Source organism: Trichomycterus rosablanca, chromosome 27 (genome assembly GCF_030014385.1).
Source record: "Trichomycterus rosablanca isolate fTriRos1 chromosome 27, fTriRos1.hap1, whole genome shotgun sequence".
NCBI lineage: Eukaryota > Metazoa > Chordata > Actinopteri > Siluriformes > Trichomycteridae > Trichomycterus > Trichomycterus rosablanca.
The window spans coordinates 4313207-4332796 of NC_086014.1; the positions used below are offsets into that span (position 1 = coordinate 4313207).

Genomic DNA, 19590 nt, shown 5'->3' on the forward strand with positions numbered 1-19590 from the left:
AATTTTTAAGTTAATTTAATGTAATGTTTAAGTTATGTTAATGTATTTACCCTTTTGCCCATAGTATAAAGTATAGAGTGTTTTTTCTGACATGGGCGGCATGGTGGCTAAGTGGGTAGCGCTGTCGCCTCACAGCAAGAAGGTCCTGGGTTCGATCCCCAGGTGGGGCGGTCCAGGTCCTTTCTGTGTGGAGTTTGCATGTTCTCCCCATGTCTGTGTGGGTTTCCTCCGGGTGCTCCGGTTTCCTCCCACAGTCCAAAGACATGCAAGTGAGGTGAATTGGAGATACTAAATTGTCCATGACTGTGTTCGATATAACCTTGTGAACTGATGAATCTTGTGTAATGAGTAACTACCGTTCCTGTCATGAATGTAACCAAAGTGTAAAACATGACGTTAAAATATTAATAAACAAACAAACAAACCTTCTGACATGCGAGTAATGAAAGTGAAATGCTTGTGGCTTGGCTGATTGTACCTTGTCCTTAGAATGCAGAAAAGCATAAATAGTCCTGCCTGGTTTTATGGAACCCGGCGCACCCAAAGTTCAACAAGAGATCATAAAAGGAGCTGCTTTAAAAGAAAAAAAACATTTTAATTAACAATAAAATTAACAATCGAGTGCTATTCTTCAGATTCATTTAGGGATTATGTGAGAGAGGAGGTGCATGAGAGACTTGCGCCAGGTGCGGGTGTATTTTACGCAGGCACACCACACTCCAGCTGCACACTCGCGTTGTGCCATGTTCACCTCCACAAATGCATACGAACCAACCTGGATTTAACAGCGAGTTCGGTGCATATTACAAGCGAAATTCTAAGTAAAGTGACTTAATAAACAACTTATTGGATCGATGCTCTTCCCAGTGAAGTGATCAATGCCAAAAACATGGATTTATCCAGAAACGAAACGCAGCTGTGGCTCGACGAACAGCAGGACGCAAACAGCACTGTAAGCGAGTCGCTTGGTCCTGAGGCTGTTATCGTCCCTGTTATATTTGGATGCATATTTTTCTTAGGAATCGTCGGAAACTCTTTAGTTATGGTCGTGATAGGGAGGATCAAGTCAAAGCGCTCAAGAAGCACAACCAACGTTTTCATTCTTAACCTCAGCATAGCGGACTTATCATTCCTTCTCTTCTGCGTGCCCTTTCAAGCTACCATCTACTCACTACCCGAGTGGGTATTTGGAGCTTTCCTGTGCAAGTTTGTGCACTACTTTGTCACTATGAGCATGCTGGTGAGCATCTTCACCCTGGTCGCAATGTCCGTGGACAGGTACGTGGCCGTGGTACTCTCTAAAAAGTCTCCATGTATCCGCAACCGGAGAAACGCGCTGGCAGGAGTTTGTGTCATCTGGGCACTGTCGTTCGTCTTCGCCGTGCCAGTAGCGCAGCATCAGATCCTAACCAATCACCCGGACGCTCCGAACAGCTCATTCTGCTGGGAGATCTGGTCCGAGAGGATGGCCAGGCGTACATATAAAATCACCATTCTTATAATTGGGTATCTGTTACCACTGTTTCTAATCACATGCTGCTATACCAAGGTGAGTTTTGTGTACTACTGTAGGGCATATAGCTCACAACTTTGCTTGATCTGAAATATACCTGGGAAAAAACATTGGCATTGTTGTGGTTTATGCTCCTGGTGTGATTGGGGGGTGTGTTAACTCCAAACTTACACCACCAACATCTTTTTTCCCAAACTGATTGTATTGTATTGCACTGTATTGTGTCAGGACATCCTTAAAACATACACAAACCAATTTAACCAATAACACAAACCAATCAAAACTGTCTGCATGTTCTCTCTGTGTCCGCCTAGGTTTCCTCCAGTTTCCTCCCACAGTCCAAAGACATGCAGTCAGGTTAATTAGATATACTAGAATTGCCCTTTGGGGTGTGTGTGTGTGTGTGTGTGTGTGTGTGTGTGTGCGTGTGTGTGTCTGCCCTGAAATGGACTGGTGCCCTGTCAAAGGTGTTTTTGTGTGCATTGCGCCCATTAAAAGCTGGGATAGGCTCCGGAAACCCCACCACCACCACCACCACCACCCTGATTAGGATAAGCGGTTGAGTGAGTGAGGCAGTGATTGAGTGAGTGAGTGAGAAATGCACCAAGGGGTTGCATGTTGGGGTTGCAGCATTAGTGCTAAGCTGTTGATCACTGTGAGTGTTTATAATATATATATATATATATATATAAACATTTTTTTCTTTTTTTAGGTTTTGTATCATCTTCATAAGAAAATTAAGAATATGTCCAAGAAGTCTGAACACTCAAAGAGAAAGGTAAGAATTGAACATTCAGATTTTGTAGTTCCATGAAAAAAGTTTAAAAAGCTCTTAATGTCATCAAAACGCTTCAGTTACACATTAAAATAACAACATAATTCAATACATTTCTCAAGTTATGCTAATAGTAAAACACATGCAGACTACAGTAATAGCGCACAAACAATTGTACATGGAGGTGTGGGTTATAGAGGTGCCCTGTTCTATAATACACAGGCACACAAAATTGAGTCTCAAATTATTGTAGATAGTTTAGTAGTTAAATCTACAAAAGCATTGCTAAAGATCCACAAACTCAAAAGGCTAACCAAATAGGATACAAATGGAGGAAACTCAGCACTGTTGATACTATCCCTTGGACTGGCCATCCTGCAAAGAACACATGAAAAAAAACCAATGTGCAATGCTGAAATGAACCCAACAGCAAATTAGCTGCAGGAATCATGCAGAAGAAAAACAATGGAGCAATGAAAGTCCACCACAGAGAAGTTTCTTTTATTTTATGAGTTACATACATTTTTCTTAGTCCAGACTTTAAGGCAGTGTGGCTGCAGGTCTTCATACCAAACTTACAGAAACTTCACTTGATTCCACTAGTCAAAAGTTTAAAGACTAAAACTAATTAATTAAGCTGACTTGGCTATTCCATAACACAAATCATTCTGTTGTAATTGTTGTTGTTGTTGTTGTTGTAACATGGCAGCTGCGGAGTTCAGCAGTAAAACTTGTTGAGAGTCATATCCTTCTACATTGCTATTTTTGGCTGGTAGAGGGGGCACAAAGGGCGCAGATGATTAATGTGTCATTTTCTCAAGCGCCTTGTGAGTGTTAGTCTGCCCCAGGTGTGAGTTTTTCTATAAATCACTGTTTCTCCCTCTTAAACTTGCCAGCTTCTCTCTTGGCAAACCTGCAATTTCTCTGAAACCGGTATACTGGGCTGCTTATTCTGGTGGCGTGATGTCCTTTCCGCTCTCATGAACTCACTTTATGTACGGCCAGCACCAGTTGGAGTGGTAATGGTGCCACTTGTGCATTGCTGGGCCCAGCTGGTTCTGAGGGTTCCCTGTCCTTCCTTCTTTCAGAGAACTAAGATGTCGCAGATGGCCGGAGTAGCCTCTCATATTGTGACAACAAGTTCTTGGTTTTGTTGCTATCCCTGTGCTGTCCACTTCCGTTGTTGTTTTTTTTATTTGTTACTTTTTTTCTGTTATTTTGGTCATTTTATTTAGTTGCAATTCTCCCCTTTTTAGTAGTGTTAGTCTCCCTTAGTTAAAGCATCTGCATTTCTTTTCATTTTTTCAGGTGTGGTGCTTCACATTTCATTTGAGAAGTGTGACATGCCCGGTTGGAGTTGTTCTGTGGCATCATACAAGTTCTATTAATATTTGATTCATGGTATTCTATCTTTACATTCTTTTGAAAAGTATCATATTGTTTCCTGGAACATTGCAAGCTGTCCAGACCCTAAAGCAAAACAACCGCTTAAAATACGATGTTTTCTAAAAACATGCTTTACAGTTGCAATGAGATTTTGGTGTGTATAAAAAGTGCCCTTTTCTCAAGACATAACCTTGTGGATGGTAAATATTTAATTAATGTGTTGAATAAAGCTCAATGTTTGGTGTCACTGTATTAGTTTAGACAGCATATAGCACGACCTAGATCTAGAAGTTTAGTGATTATTGTAGAAATTTTAGTAGTTTAAAACTCATTTTCTTTTCATTATGATTCCCCTCTACTTTTTGTTAAATACATGTTGAATGTTGGCATATAATTTTTATTACAGAAGTCAGCTTCACATGCGTGCATGAGAAAACCTTTCCATACAGCTTGTACAAATGATGGGTATTATGAATAGGCTAATCAACTATTATGAATACGCTGATCAAGTATTATGAATAGGCTGATCAACTATTATGAATACGCTGATCAACTATTATGAATACGCTGATCAACTATTATGAATACGCTGATCAAGTATTATGAATAGGCTGATCAAGACTCAACAAGACTCAATTTTAAAGACTTTCATTTGAAAATGAAATGATCACTTAAGATTTCTGTACTATCTGCTGAAATATTTTATGCATTTTTTTTGTATTCTCATTTGATATGTCATTGAACGTAGAGTAGTAAGTTTGTTAAAGTCTTCTTGAATATTTGACTTGATATGACATTCAGCTAGTTAAATAAGTAAAAAGGGTCACATACTGACATGTCGAAATAGCTATAAACACTTAAATATTCTGCTCACACAAATATGAATCAACACCTAAAAGCACTTCATCTTCATAAAAAGACATTCAGATCTTCAAGCTAGATGATTTAAATGCATAAACAGGGCATTTCTAATTGGACTGTGTATTTCTGAGCCCATTTCCATCTGTGGAATTTCCATCTAATGAGCTGTAATAGGCGACATTTTAAAGTGGCTTCTGTTAACAGTCCAGATGTGGCCAAATAAGAATGTGCTTTTTTACCAGACAGAAACAGGAAATTAACCCTTACCTGAATGGAAAGCATCACCACCTGATTTAAATATTAAAACCGAGGTAAAACTTCAAATGTGTTATAGAACGATAGCTTTTACAGCATCCCTGGCAGCACAGAGGGCAATATCCATAGCAACACATTGCCAGCCTTGGATTTTAGGTTATATTCTGTGACAGCAATCACCAAATGATGTGGGCAAATTTTGTGTTTTTTTATCTGGGTGTGAGTAGCGTAATTGTTGCTGTTCAAGTTGAAGGATTGTGAAAATGAAAAACATGATCAGTGTTCCTGACAAGACTGTAAGAGATTAATTTATTGCACTGTCCTTAAGGAAACATTCAGTCTAAAGTCCAGTTTTTGCCACCTCTGTATTAATCACTTTACTGGCAATTGAGGAAGAGGGTAATGGTTCAGTGCTGTGGTTGACCTGATATAAAACTGAACAGTGTAAGCTGGTTAAAAGACACAATGTGAAACCTGCTTGGTTTAAATGTTTTTTCTACCTTTTTCTATAATACATAAAATATTAGAACATAAAGGAAACAGTGACTACTACTATCAGTTCAATGTACCAACACCAGCAGATGAGTCTAAAAACTTTAACTACCTTTAAAAGACAATTTACAGTCTTGTTACCTAAAAATGTTAAATTATTAATCATGAGCCCACTATTTAACAATGATTAATGATGATGAAACATTTCTTGATTTTGCCACTATATTTTATTGTCAGGCTTAGATGGATACTTGATACTTGTATCCATCTAAGCCAGATGGATACTTTGTATGATACAAAATAATAAATAATAGTTATACCAGGATAGTATTTCATTTCATTGTGTGTTATATACATTTATTCTACACTGTAAAAAAAAAAAAAAGCGTAAAAAACTGGTATTTTTCTGGCAGCAGGGGCGCCAGAGAATGTCTGTAAAAAAACAGGAAAAAACTGTAAAATTTAAAACAGAGATAAACTGTCTCCTCAATCCCCCGTTCAGTTGCAGCCATATCACCATCCTACAATGGAACAGAGGAGGGAAATCACTTTCTTAAACTTAAGTCCTAAATGAAAATGTGTGTACTGTTAACATATCTGACATCTCACTTCAACTTATATTTTAACTCAGACGTACATTGGCCCGAAAAGATGGGGTGGTTGCTGTAACAACTCAGAGGAAACTTGTGCTTACCTTCACCCTCCTAGCACTGATGGTATTGCGTAATTGGAGGAATCCTAAATTGTAGATGAAATTGGATACTATTAAAATTATATATAAATAAAAAATTACTAAAGAAAACTAAAGGAAATCAAAATCAGCAAGACAAATATTTATAAAGAAATACCAGCTTAAATAAGAAAAGACATAAAATACATAAAATTAAAAAGTAAGTAAAAGAACCAAACAGAATAAATAATAAGAATTTCCACATTTTTTCTTCTTCACTTAATCTAAACTTAACTCAGTGTTCAGTCAAAAGTAGCTCAATATTCTTCAATTTAGCATAAAATGTAGAAAAAAAATTACATTTCCAACCATCTGTAAACAGAAGATACAAGACATCAGTTGTTTTGTTGTAAATAACTAAAATATTATTTCTATAGTAAAGACTTTAACATTACAAATTCATTGATTATCCAACACTGTTCACATGTGTGTGCTTTCGAGGATAACAGTCACAAAACTCAGGTTTGTAATGATACTAACGTTACAGAATCACTTCTGTTTTTAAGTTTGTGCAGAACGTGAGCGCCAAACGAAAAGCACAGCGTTCCCCTCAGGCTCGAGCTGCCTGCTCACATCTTAGCTAGCTAGCTAGGTTGTGTGTCCATGTTTTTTAATGCACTGGCACCGCAAATATTACACATCTTTTTATTTTCTACCTTCTTCTAATATACTTCTGCATTAAGTAATTTAAGCCATTTTTACCTTTCGGGAAAGAATCTTACTGCCACAAGTTGAGAATACTGGCTGTTGAACTTGACTAGCTTAGCACTAGCTAGCACCACGGCAATGCAACGTTATCACACACAGCGCAACCGGACTTAATATACAGTCAGCCAACGGCAATCTATTAAAATCTGCCTCAAGACTTTAATATGATTCACAGAAACTCTGAAAAGATGTTAATAAATAAATCACTATAAGCAGGTCCGCCGTTAGCGTGCGCGAATTAGCGTTAGCATTTTTAAACAAATAAAGCATGTACAGCAATAAAACTTGAATATTATTCAACTAAAGAGCTATATTAAACAATATAATAAGATAAACATCATGACTAGCATGCAATTAGACATATGGAAAAAGATTTTGTAAAGCTTCACATTACCTGAGATGCCATTGAAACACCATGTGCCTTCACGATGTATTGCGTCATATCCGGTTTCACCTGATAAACTCATTGCATTAAGTAGTTCCAGGGAAATAAAGCAACTAAGTTAAGTTAACTAATAAACACAATGCAGTCATGTTTAAATCTAAAATGTAATTGATTTGTGTCACACCAGCATATATTCTTTATGCACAACCAACAGGCACTCAAAAGTGTGTAACTGGGAGGTTAGAGCATCATTTTATATCTGTGGTGCTCTGGTTGGAATGTGCACATGTTGCACAGATGGACTGTAATACATTTTTCTGTGTATTGAGGAATGTGGGGATGGGTAAATTATGCTTGATTTAAATATTATAAATGTGAGAATAAATCACAGTTAATAACATTTTAAATTTGACTATAGTTTTACACAGTTTGTATAAATGCACTTATTTAACAATTCAATCTTTAAATTAATACAAATGCATAAATAAAGTAAAAGTTAAAAATCTGTTTAAATTGTATTGTTGCCTGTCTAATAAGGTAGGCAATACCTTTGTTTTTCCAATTTATGTATATAAAGTAGTGGTTAAGAAATGCAAAATTACAAAATATTTCTTTCTTTGCTCACATATTTTTTTTGCAATTGTACTTTTTTAAATGCATTATTAACAGTATTTTTATTTATTTGACAGTGATATATCGGTATAACAAAAGTTTTTTTTTTGAAAATTACAGAAGATTCTGCTATTTTTGTCAATGAAGATTACTTTATTTTTACAGTTAGTTTTGTTAAAAGTGTCATCTAAAAACTGTTAAAAAACTGATTTTTTATGTATTTCATTTATACAGATTTTTTATGGTAAATCACATGACACTTTTCAATATACAGTTTATTCTTGTAATTTTACAAAAAAATTCTGTCTTTTATAAATACAGGGAAAAACTGTAAAAATGTACTGGGAAAACCTGTAAAAAAATGTTTATTTTTTACAGTGTAGCTGTGCCACGTTTGTGCCAATGTAAATGACTGAATATTAAACCAAAAATAGGTAAAGCTTGCAAAACCAAGCTTATATTTCCAAAAGATTAGCTAAGCTTAAGCCCCGCTATGGATTGGCATCCTGTTTGGGGTGTGTTACTGAACTGAACCCAGTGATTCTATGGAAACCTGACCCACCGTGACCCTGAACAGAATAAAGCAGTGGTAAGTCACAAAACTAATTGTTTGCTTTGTCTAAAAATGGTGTCTTGTTATTTAGTGAAGATGACTTATCTGTTCGTAATACCCTCTGAGTCAACATATTGGACGGTGGATTTAGAGAAAGTCGATTCTTGTTAATGTAAAGGTTTATTCAAGGACATGGCAGCCTTAACATATCAGTTGAAATGAGAGGTGCAGGTAAAGTGGCATGAGCCATCCAGGCACTCAGAGTGTAGTAAATAAGAGGAGAAAAAGCTGCTTGTTAAAAATAAAAAGTCTGTCTGATGTATTTCATTTAGCAGTTATTGTTTGTTATTTCCTCCATTTTTTAAAATGAGTGTTAGAGTAGTAAACTATGAAAAACACATTAGTACGTAAAATGGTATAATGGCGTCGATGAATAACAATTGTAGCAATACTAAATAAGTTAATTGGCACATTGTGGCACCTGTACTTACAGGTATTCAATGGTATTTATCTTTCTGTGTGGAGTTTGCATGCTCTTCTTGTGTCTGCGTGGGTTTACTCCAGGAACTTCGGTTTCCTCCCACAGTCCAAAGACGTGCGAGTGAGGTGAATTGGAGATACAAAATTGTCCATGACTGTTTTTGACATTAAAGACTTGAACTGATGAATCTTGTGTAACGAGTAATTACCGTTTCTGTCACGAATGTAACCAAAGTGTGTAAAACATGACGTTAAAATCCTAATAAAATAAAATAAATAAGTATATTTATTTGTATTTTTTTACAACTGCATGCCTACATTAATTATCTCAGACCTGATTATTCTAGGTATTCATGACCAAAGCATAAGAAAGCATGTGTTTAATTTAGCTCTGCATGCATTAATGCTTTCAAACGAATTTTGTAACCTCTCTACTCATCTAGTTCTGAGTCACATTCCCAGTGTGAACAACAGCCCTCCCACACAGGAAATTAGACAGAGTTTAGCTCTGAGAGTTGTTTTGACCCTGGTGATTTTCCTGTGAAACCAAATATACCAATGAGTGAACATGGTGTGTCTAAATAGATGTCTCCAGGGGATCACAGAAAAACAAAAAAGGAATTATTCACTGACCTGTTTTAATGTTGAGCACAGTGGCCATTTCACTGCTTTATGTTGTTCTCTTGAATTTTATGACTTAAAACATCCCATTATTAATGAAAATAGCTTTCAGTAGGTTGACAAGCAACACACAGTCTAGTATAACTTGAGCAGTGTCATTATTTACTTAAGTTCAGCATAGGATAAAGGAAATGAGTTTTCAGTTTCTAAATAACAAATAGAAAATAATTAAATTTTAAACAATACAGTCCATAGACAAGATGCATAATGTTACTTTTAAATGAAGTTTGAAAGTTTCCTCGCATTAAGAAGCTCATTTTGTGTGAAGACAAATAAAACTTGAACTGGACTTATGATCACTTGTCCAGTACCTCAACTGCTGAGCTCTTACACTTTGATAGGTGTTGATCAAATGAAAAAGCTAAATAACACCCTTTTTGTGTTCAACATTCTTAAGTAAGTCGGTTTTAAAAATAGACATTAATTAGCGTTATTATTTTAGGTTACATGGTTTCCGACAAATTCCAGCCATAATACTAATGACATTTTTTTTCATACCTTTATTAAAATCTTGTGATTGGATATTTATTTTATGGTTTTACTTGCAAAAGTTAAGTTGACATTGGCAGGCTTTTTATAGCAAACTTTTATTGGTAAAAGGCCCGACAGGCTGTAAGAATTACATCCCTCTGCAATTCAGTGTTTATTAGAAATACAGCCTTGACGTTGAAAATGTTGAAATCTTATTTCCTGTGAGACGAGTTACGATTGTTTATTAAATTAAACTGGGATCAGTGATGTGTTCTGCAAATATACCAAATCTCTTAAAGTTCAGTAAATCTTACATATTAAAGATAATGTTGTTGTCCAGCGAGGACACATTTTGAAATCAAGAATAGAAGGTCTTGATGTGCTGGACATAAGCCTGTGCAGGGTGCAGTTCCCTGAATGGCGATAGATTTTATGCTAGGCAACTACACCATGTACATGTGTGTGTGTGTGTGTGTGTGTGTAGGATGAGTGACAGTAAAAGATCAGTGAATATGGTACAGTCTTTATTACTCATGTGGTAAGTGCACCAGACAACAAGAGTAGATGAGTGTTATTAGAGTTGTCACATTTTAGCTCCACACAAAGCCACAATCCTCTCTCACTCCTAATCCTGTACATCAGAGAGTGTGTTAATGCTGATATCGCTGAGCATTTTTCACTGAAATGACCTCATGCTGAGAGGAAGTGTTTCTGTGCAGAGATGGATGTGTTCTTTGAGATAGATGATGGAAACCAGGGATGGAGACCCTTGGTCATAAGGGCAAAGATAAATGACATGGTTAAAAAGAAAGTGCATTGTTACATTGTTCAATGTACTGCATCAGTTTTAAAAATTCACTTTAACCGCAAGAGTGTTAGGGTTCTGTGCAGGCCAGTAAAGTCCCTCCAGAAAAAAACTCCAGAAGGAAAGAATTCATTTCTGAATAAACCTTTGCATATTCCTTTTAACTGATAGTGTTTGCCTGTAATTTACCTTTACTTCTGTATTTGCACTACAAAGTTCAGCTGTGCTTTACATCATTCCACAACAGGTCTTGTGCTGATGTTACTTTGAATGTTTTTATGCTATGGTTGGTTCAAGACTTTGAGGTTACCCACTTCTTCAAGCTGACATGATGAAATGGATGAAATCTGCAATAGGGAAAATACTTTGAGCACCCCAGAGTCTTTAGAATTGCTTTTGTGTGAATGCCTAGTTGGTGTTCATTGCCAAATTGAGCATTGGTGATACTTCTTCTGCCTCTGCCTATTTGCAGATGTCACACAGTGAATTCTCAGTTGTGCTCACTGTTATTATCAGTGCTGGTTGTGTCCTTCTTTTTAATCCGCTGTACCTTTAGCTTGTGAACTGCCTGAGCCCTAAAAGCAAAATAGGTTTTCAGACAAAAATAAAACACAGTAGGTTTTTAATTGGAATGAATGGGTTGCTTTCTTTTGCACTAGTGAGAGAACTTTTCAACATCTGTGAAACTAAACAAGTTTAAACAATTGAAAGTGTGTGTGTGTTGGGTAGTTATGGTGGGGAAAGAGGGGAGGCTCACAGCAAAGTGAAAAGGAAAAGGAATGCTTTTGGTTCTGTCATTTTCATAGTGTATATAATATCAGATAAGGACAGTATTGACTCAGAGCTAAGAGGTTTTAAAGCATTGTTCTCTTCTGTTTGTGCATTAAGTGGCAGACCTGCTAAATCTTTTAGGACTTTTAGTCAAACTGCAACCACAGTACAGTTCACTAATTTAATAACAGCACTGTTTGACAAACATTTATGTTGTAGTTACTGTTATAGCCTATGGTGTTGAAGCAAAAAATTTGGTTTGGCTAAGCTTTGGTTTAAAAAACTGGTCAGTAATTTCTTTTTATTTTTTTTCCCCATTCACTTTTTCTGCTTATCCACTTATCTCCAATTCCCTCCCACTGCAATAATGCTGCTAGCAACACCAGGTGTGTGTGCCTGGCCGGCCGATAGCACAGCTGAGATTTGAACTTTTCTAAACAAGAATCTTGAGTGTCTTGTGTTTATTACCCACCATATGGCTAAAAGGATATGGGCACCTGACCATACGCTTTATTCCAAGACATTAATACACTGTTGCCCAATCTCCTACCCCTTCTACCACCTATAAGAGCCTCCATTATTCTAGAAAGCTTTCCACAAGACTTTAGAATGTTTCTGTTGGAATTTGTACCTAATTATTCAAAACAACATTTGTGGAATGAGGTACTTGTGTGATGAATAGAGCTGGCTTGCAATTGACAATCCAGCTAATTCCAACTGTGTGCCCTGTACAAGAAACAGGAACTTGTAATCCTTTGAACATAAGCATTTCATACATATTCCAACTGAGAAATTCCAACTAAGGATTGACACTGGCAGATGATTTGATAATGTATAGCCCAGTTATTATTTTAATCTTGCAGAGGCGTCTGTCAGAACCCATAATCAGTAATCACAGCACCAGATTAATTTGGTTTTCAGATATAAAACACCAAGTATCTTTCTCATGGTAAGATTGATGTTTTAATAAATCAGTGCCCAGAAATATGCACAGGAATGTCAGTCATTCTTTTTTTGAAAAGAAAGTGAGAGATTGCTTTTTCTGTCAGATATGCAGCCTGCTCCAGAATAGAACAGGTTTGATTTGCTTTATGGCAGTTTGTGAAAAATGAAAGTCTGTTCAAAGTTACTTATTCTATGCTGAAAGATTCTTTGTGGAAAACGGCAGTAATTAAATTCTTAAACATTATTGTGAGAGATGCAGTTATATTTGTGTCCATGCAAACAAAATAACTGAAGGTCAGCAGTGTGTCCAGTGCACACTTAAGTATCCACTATGGGGGCTAAATGTACAGCAGGAAAAACAGGATTTGAATTCTTTTAAAATGTATTTCTCTACTGGCTAGACACAGATACGTAGGTGGCAGATTTCAGTGTTGCCAGAAGATAACCTTTGCTAAAGAGAAGAGGGAAAATGATAGTAATCAGTGCTGCATTAGACAGAGCGCCAGAGCCCTACTCTTTTTTTTATCATTTAAACTTTACATCTTTTCTATATAAACTGTTTCCCTGCTTTTCCCTAAATTGCCCCTGTTTGTGATTGAGTGTGAATGTGTGAGTGTGTGTTACCTTGCAATGGATTGGCCAGTTACAAGCTTGCCAAACCCATTACAGCCCTGACCAGGAAGAAGCACTTATAAAAAATGAACGATGATTAAATGCATTTGGGTTACTGAAAACATCCTAATTCAAAATTCTAATAAAACAGTTAACATGTTGATGTTAAGTGAAAATTGCAGCAAACAAAATCCTACAGCTGCTGTTATTATCAATGCTGCCAATCCTTGGCTTGACCACATACCAGTAACTTTTATTCAAACTTAAAAAGCATAGTATTATTAAAAACATATAACAGCCTGATTAGAACTGCAATGTAAAGGTGCGGCGGAACAGTCTACCAATATCACCAATATCAATACTTTAAATATGAGGGCTAACACAACATGAAACATTGAGATTAAATCTCAAAAACTTGCAGTATTACACCACACACAGAGCAGGAAGTACACTGCTAAATGTAATTTAGCACACTTTAGTAAATAGGATGCAATCTGAAACAGCAGCTCTGCTCTGTGTGCAGCCAGATGCAGTGAGCTTCACTCCTCATTCGGTACATTAGTTACATTTCCATTCTCAATTTTTCTAACTATTATTACCCAAGCTATGGCCTTTTCTCACTCCTATGATAGAAACCAAATAAAATATATAATTTTAACTGAGAATGTATGTAGCTTACATGAGATTATTTTACTTTACCATTTACTTGATTCAGCATGTTTATGCATTCCACAGTGCATCACACAATGTTTTTGCTGAAATATATAATGCAGCACACCATTTATTTATTAATACCTTTTCATTTATTTCTCATGTTCAGTTCTTCATATATTTACCCCCTTTCTCTTTCTGTCTCTCTGATAGACAGCTCAGACTGTTCTGCTGGTTGTAGCGGCTTTCCTCTTTTGCTGGATGCCCCACCACATCATTGCCATGTGGGTGGAATTTGGCGAGTTCCCCCTAAATGATGCCTCCTTTGCATTCCGCATCATATCTCACTGCCTGGCCTATGGCAACTCATGCGTTAACCCTATCCTGTATGCCTTCTTGTCTGAGAACTTCCGCAAGGCCTGCCGGCAAGTATTTACCTGCCACCTCTTCTACTCTCCCCCACCAGTGAAGAAAATAGCACGGATCAGAATGGAAAACTTTTCCACCACACACTCCACCACCAACATTTGAAAGATGGTGTAAGACAGACAAGCTCTGGAAAGCTTAAACTGAGCCATTGAATGATGCAAATAGCCTCAAGTTGTTAAGAGTTGATGAAAATATAAAACTGAATTACTTACAGACTGGAAAGCAGTCATGTCCTGCACAAAGGCAGCTGTTAATCAGTGCAAAAACATTGGGAAAATAAATGGTCTAGTAATATTTACCTACAAGTAGCCTTAAAGAGCAGAATGCATTGAAGTCAACAAGCCTCAAATTTCATTTTTATTTCTTTTTTTTTCTTCATTTTCATAAGCTTTAACCAGGAGCAGCACAGACAAAGTGCTCAGGCTTGTTGTTGCACAGGATGTGTTTCTGAGGGCCTTGGTGATTAGTAACTGTTCAGTGTTAATCTGAGCTTTTGTTAGTTACATATTTACAAAATTGTTAATCTTTTGGTAACACTGGGATTTCTGCATTCTTTATTTTTAAAATGATAAAAATAGATTCTGCCTAAAGTAATAACACACAAACAATTTTAAAGTCCTAATAAACTGACTGCCTAATTATTTTGTATTTAATCAATGGTAAAGTGACCTTTTGCACTGATGACATTTCCTGGACCTGGTATATATATGTACAGCAAAGCAGGATTGTGAAATTTTGGCAACAAAATGTTGTGCTCTTGGTGTGATCTTTACAGGGTGACCACTTTTGAGAGAGTCAGCACTTTATTTAAAGACAGACATGCAATGTATTAAGGCCCTAGTTGCATTATACAAAAACAGTGACAGTACACACCTGTAAGTACATATACTGGTATAAATAACACCAACACTACAAAAAAACTACAAATGGAGACTCACAATTTAATGTACAATATACAAATAATTATTTGCAATTATGAATAAATAAAGAATAAATAACATTTTCTGTGGACCAGTTGAATTATAGACCAGTTGAATTACTGTGAATAGTTTTGCTTCATGTGTCTCTACAATCCATTTTAGGTCCTTACTGTTGTAAAATATTGTTGGTGGTGGTTACATAATACTAAAATAATTATGTAAATGCTGAATCAGTGTCTTCAATCAGTGTGCTCTTTAGACCACGTGATGTATTAATGCAAAAATCCAGGTAATTACAAAGGGTTGACAGACTTTTTCTTGCTACTGTATTTATGTCAGCCCAAGATGATTATGTGCCATAAGTATACATCTGTTTACATAGTTAAGTGTTATGTAACATCTGTACAGCCATTATCCCTCATCCCAAAAACAGAATGGATAATGATAGACATACAATCTCTTTTAAGCTCTTCAGACAACAGTTTTATCAACAAAACCAACTGAGGTCATGTTTATAAGGATCTTTACTGTAGATAAAACTAAAATAAATGCATAATTTGAGATGTTGTGTCTTGTTTCATAATTCCTGAGTATTGAAAAGCCCAGCCAGACTTGTTTAAGCATCAGAGGTCAAAGAACAGCCACAAACCATTAACACAACACAACCCAAGGTCAGGGTTTTTTTGTCTTTGATGTGCAGTAGACACAAAGTAGACAAGACAGTGCAGACAAAAAAAAAAGGATCATTTTCTTTCATGTGACTGCTGCAAAACTACTTTTTACATTCCTAGAAAACATCATAAATGCTAAAATAGAAAGTGGGACATTATAAAAGCAAAGTAAAAGTGTGATGCTTTTCTACAAAAATATGATACTGTATCATGGAATGGTTCTTCAAAGAAAATGTATGAGTGGGCTTTGTACCGAAACCCTTACAGGCACTAAGCTTTATAGGATATTTTAACAGGGTTTTCCTTTTGGATGTCCATTAGCACTACACCGAGTTTTTTGCTTTAGATGTTTATGAAAGCTCTGCTCTGGGCATCATCATGCACCATCACTTTTAAATATAAGCTTGTTCCATAGCAACTCCTTGTTGTTTAGCGATAATAAGCAGTGGGTGGCAGACTAAACACTCAACCTTACCTCCTGCACACACACTGCACACTATTTATATTGTGTAGGGACAGCAGTCTGTCTAAAGACCATGTTAAGGCTTTTGTGCATAAGTTGATTAAACACACCTGTACTTCAGTGAAATATCATTTAAAAAAACATTAAAAAAATTACTCTGTTTGCCAAGAATTATTGCACTAAACATGTTTATTTTGGTAATGCAATGTAAAAAAATTAATCATTCCAAACTGCACACTTTGCTCGCAAAAATTATGTAGGCTGTAGGAATAAAGATAATTTTGGTGTAGCTTGTTTTTTCAGTGTAACTTTTGTTCCACTGCATTTAAGTGACTGTTGGCTTCTGTCTAACCTTCACTATGATTTGTCTGAGAGTATGTTGCATTTCTTGCATGCCTCTGCTGTCCGGAGGTGATTTGTGGTTCTATTAACTTTCCACTTTTCCTATCTATCCAGATGTACTGATGTGAACATTTTTTATGGCTCTGTAGATTTTCCAAAGTTTAGTTTACTACCATGATTGATACTCATGTAAAATATTGCCATTTGTGTAAGATTTTTACAGCATTTATATTTAGATCCTGTATTAACATTTTACAACATATGAGCATTTTAATATAATGACAAATTTAGTGCTTGTACTCAGTAGCTTGTACTTAATTAGTTTTTCGACTGTCACCTAACATTTTGCTCGTTTTGCTTGGGTTAGACTGTGATTTTCATTATTAATTTGCAACCTTACCTGCCCAGGATTCAGTCAGGGGTTGTGATGGAGACTGAACTGAGGTTCGTTGTGTACCCCTCTAGTCTTTTGTTTAATTGCTAAAATGAGCATACTGTAATTTATAAATATAATATCAAATGTTGCATGTGCAATAATTGTGCTAGTAATGTTTTTTTTTTACCCAAAATGTAAAATATTGTAGAAAGTTCATTTATATAAAATTTAAATGCTGTGTTCTGAGCTTTGTCAATTGGAGAGTTAGTTACAACTCTACTGACATTAAAATGTATTGCATAAACATTGCATTTTTTTTTTTTACTAACCACTTTATTCTGTTCAAGGTTGCAGTAGGTCCTGTGCCACCTTGCAGCACTGGCTGCAGGGCAGAAATACACTATGGACTTGGTGCCTAACACATATGTTCACCGACACCCAGGGCCATTTAAAGTAGCTAGTCCATCTTCTGCATGTTTTATATACATACTTACTGTCAAAAAATATAAAAAATGTTTCATACATTTAAAGGAAACAACAAAGTGTCTGGGCAGATGTATATTTGCATTTATTTGCAGTATTTAACTTCATATGCAAAATGTGACAATACCCTTATCATACTATAAAGAAATTTCATTTTATTTTAGAATAGGTAACATTTAATGATCTTTGGTTGTTATATTTTATAGGAACATATTCAAAAAGGTAAGACATGAAAACCATCCACATAATAAATGTGCACATCATTTGCTGTCCTGTGCTAATATTTTGGTGATGGGTATCTGTATCTCCTTGTCCATTCCGGGCAAACATGCTCTCCTCCTTGCCGCAGTCTCAATGCTCTGCACCAGCTCCACATCCCACAAATGAGTGACGAAACTTATTACATGTCCACCACCTGAGCCTCCTGCCCGGCCCACGCGCCCTGATCTGTGTATATAGTCCGTATAAGACTCAGGGAAATCATAGTTCACCACCAGTCCCACTCTTTGTGTATCAAGTCCTCGGGAAGCGATATCTGTGCAGATCATAACATCAACATGACCTTTTTGGAAACTCTGAAAGATCCCTTCTCTCATGGAAGCTGGCATTTCTCCTTGAAGCCGGACATGACGCAAGCCCATTTCTTCCAGAGTGTATCCAAGCCAGTTTACAGTGGCGGCTGAATTGCAGAACACCAAGACGCCTTTGTGTTCACGCGCCGCTTCTTTTAGGGCTTGGTGAAGCTCCAGAACTTTTTCTGATCCTCGAACTTTAAGAAAGGTCTGCTTGACATGTGGCATCAGAAAATGCAAATTTTGGCTCCTAACTGTGACCAAAGTTCCTAGGTCAGTCACTTTACTAAGAAGCTCTCCAAGCCCTCCAGGAAAAGTGGCACCCACTACCACAAGTTGTGCTTTTTTGATAGGTCCAACCGTCTCTGATATATTGGCCGAAATCTGGGTTTGTGTGAGGATCTTCTCAAGCATGCCTACAAAGCTTGCATCAAACATTGTGTCAGCTTCGTCGACAACCATAAAATGCAGCTCACTGAGATCCACAAAGCGTCTCCACAATGCTTTCAGCAGAGCACCGGGGGTAGCTACCAGAATGTCAGGCTGGCCTTGAAGAAATGCTGCCTTGATGCTTGCGACTCCTCGTCCTCCTCCAATTACCTTAACTCTGAAGCCAAGTGGTTGGCTCATGGCCTTTGCTACGAAGGTAACCTGTTCTGCCAGCTCTCGAGATGGCACCAGGACCACAGCTCTGGTTTTCTGGTCAGATTTTAGCACATGTTCGGGGTCCATCTCCATATGTAGCTTGTGGATGATGGGCAGCATGTATGCAAGAGTTTTACCACTGCCGGTCTCGGCTGCGCACAAGACGTTGTGCCCTCTGAGCAGTCTAGGAATGGTCTGGAGCTGGACAGTGGTAGGATGAGTGATGTTGTGAGTCTGAAGAGTTGTGACCAGGTCAGCAATCAGATGAAGGCTGGCGAAGGTTCGTCTGTGGCCAGTGCCATCCTCGTTACTCTCTGATTTAGACTCAGAAAAGAATGGAGGGTCATTCTGGGTGCTGTTTATGGTAAAGTAGTCCCCAAATGATTTGTTATTCTTCCATCCCTTCGATGCAAGAACTGGTTCTTCAAATTTGCCCAGGGTATAGCTAACAGACTGGTTGAAAGTTGGGTTCTTGCTTTTGATCAGCAGCCTGCCAGCCCTCACTGTGGGCACCTTTTCCAGGCTTTTGCGTTTGACTTGCTTTACATTGTTTATGCGGTCTTGTATTCGCCTCGGGATGCGGATTATCACAGGTTCTGTAGTTGCACTTGATATTCTTCGTGTACTGAAGCTCCAGATTTGCTTTACCAACTGCTTCGAACAAAGTACACTAAAGCCAACATTTACCACATGCATTATGACACGCGTACACGTTTTAATACGTTCAACAGTATTTATAGATCACAGTTAAAGTGCAGAACAACACATCTTGCGTTGACAGTTCAGAAAGCATAAAAAAATACTCGTATTCGCCTTTCACACGTAGCAACACTGCCGTTCTCACGTGTACCGCCGGCTTGATCCCAAACAGTTTCTCCCTCAACCAGAGTACACTACACACGATTCCGAACACGTAACAATGAACACTAGGTAGTGCGCATATATAGTCCACATAGAGCTATTTGCCACACTTCCCGTCTGTGATTGTAGGCGCTGTTTTATG

The 19590-nt window shown here is 37.2% G+C and overlaps 2 protein-coding genes across 2 annotated transcripts; one reads left to right on the forward strand and one right to left on the reverse strand.

Annotated features, from left to right (window-relative positions):
• The first annotated feature begins 889 nt into the window (after nucleotides 1-889).
• galr1b (galanin receptor 1b) lies at nucleotides 890-14217 on the forward strand. The gene is made up of 3 exons (XM_062989795.1): nucleotides 890-1549; nucleotides 2226-2291; nucleotides 13900-14217. Exons 1-3 carry the CDS (start codon nucleotides 890-892, stop codon nucleotides 14215-14217), a joined length of 1044 nt encoding a protein of 347 aa, XP_062845865.1.
• Nucleotides 14218-17493: 3276 nt separating this feature from the next.
• Nucleotides 17494-19355, reverse strand: ddx28 (DEAD (Asp-Glu-Ala-Asp) box polypeptide 28). Its single transcript, XM_062989793.1, has one exon. It carries the CDS (start codon nucleotides 19281-19283, stop codon nucleotides 17631-17633), a length of 1653 nt encoding a protein of 550 aa, XP_062845863.1. The 5' UTR covers nucleotides 19284-19355; the 3' UTR covers nucleotides 17494-17630.
• Nucleotides 19356-19590: the final 235 nt, after the last annotated feature.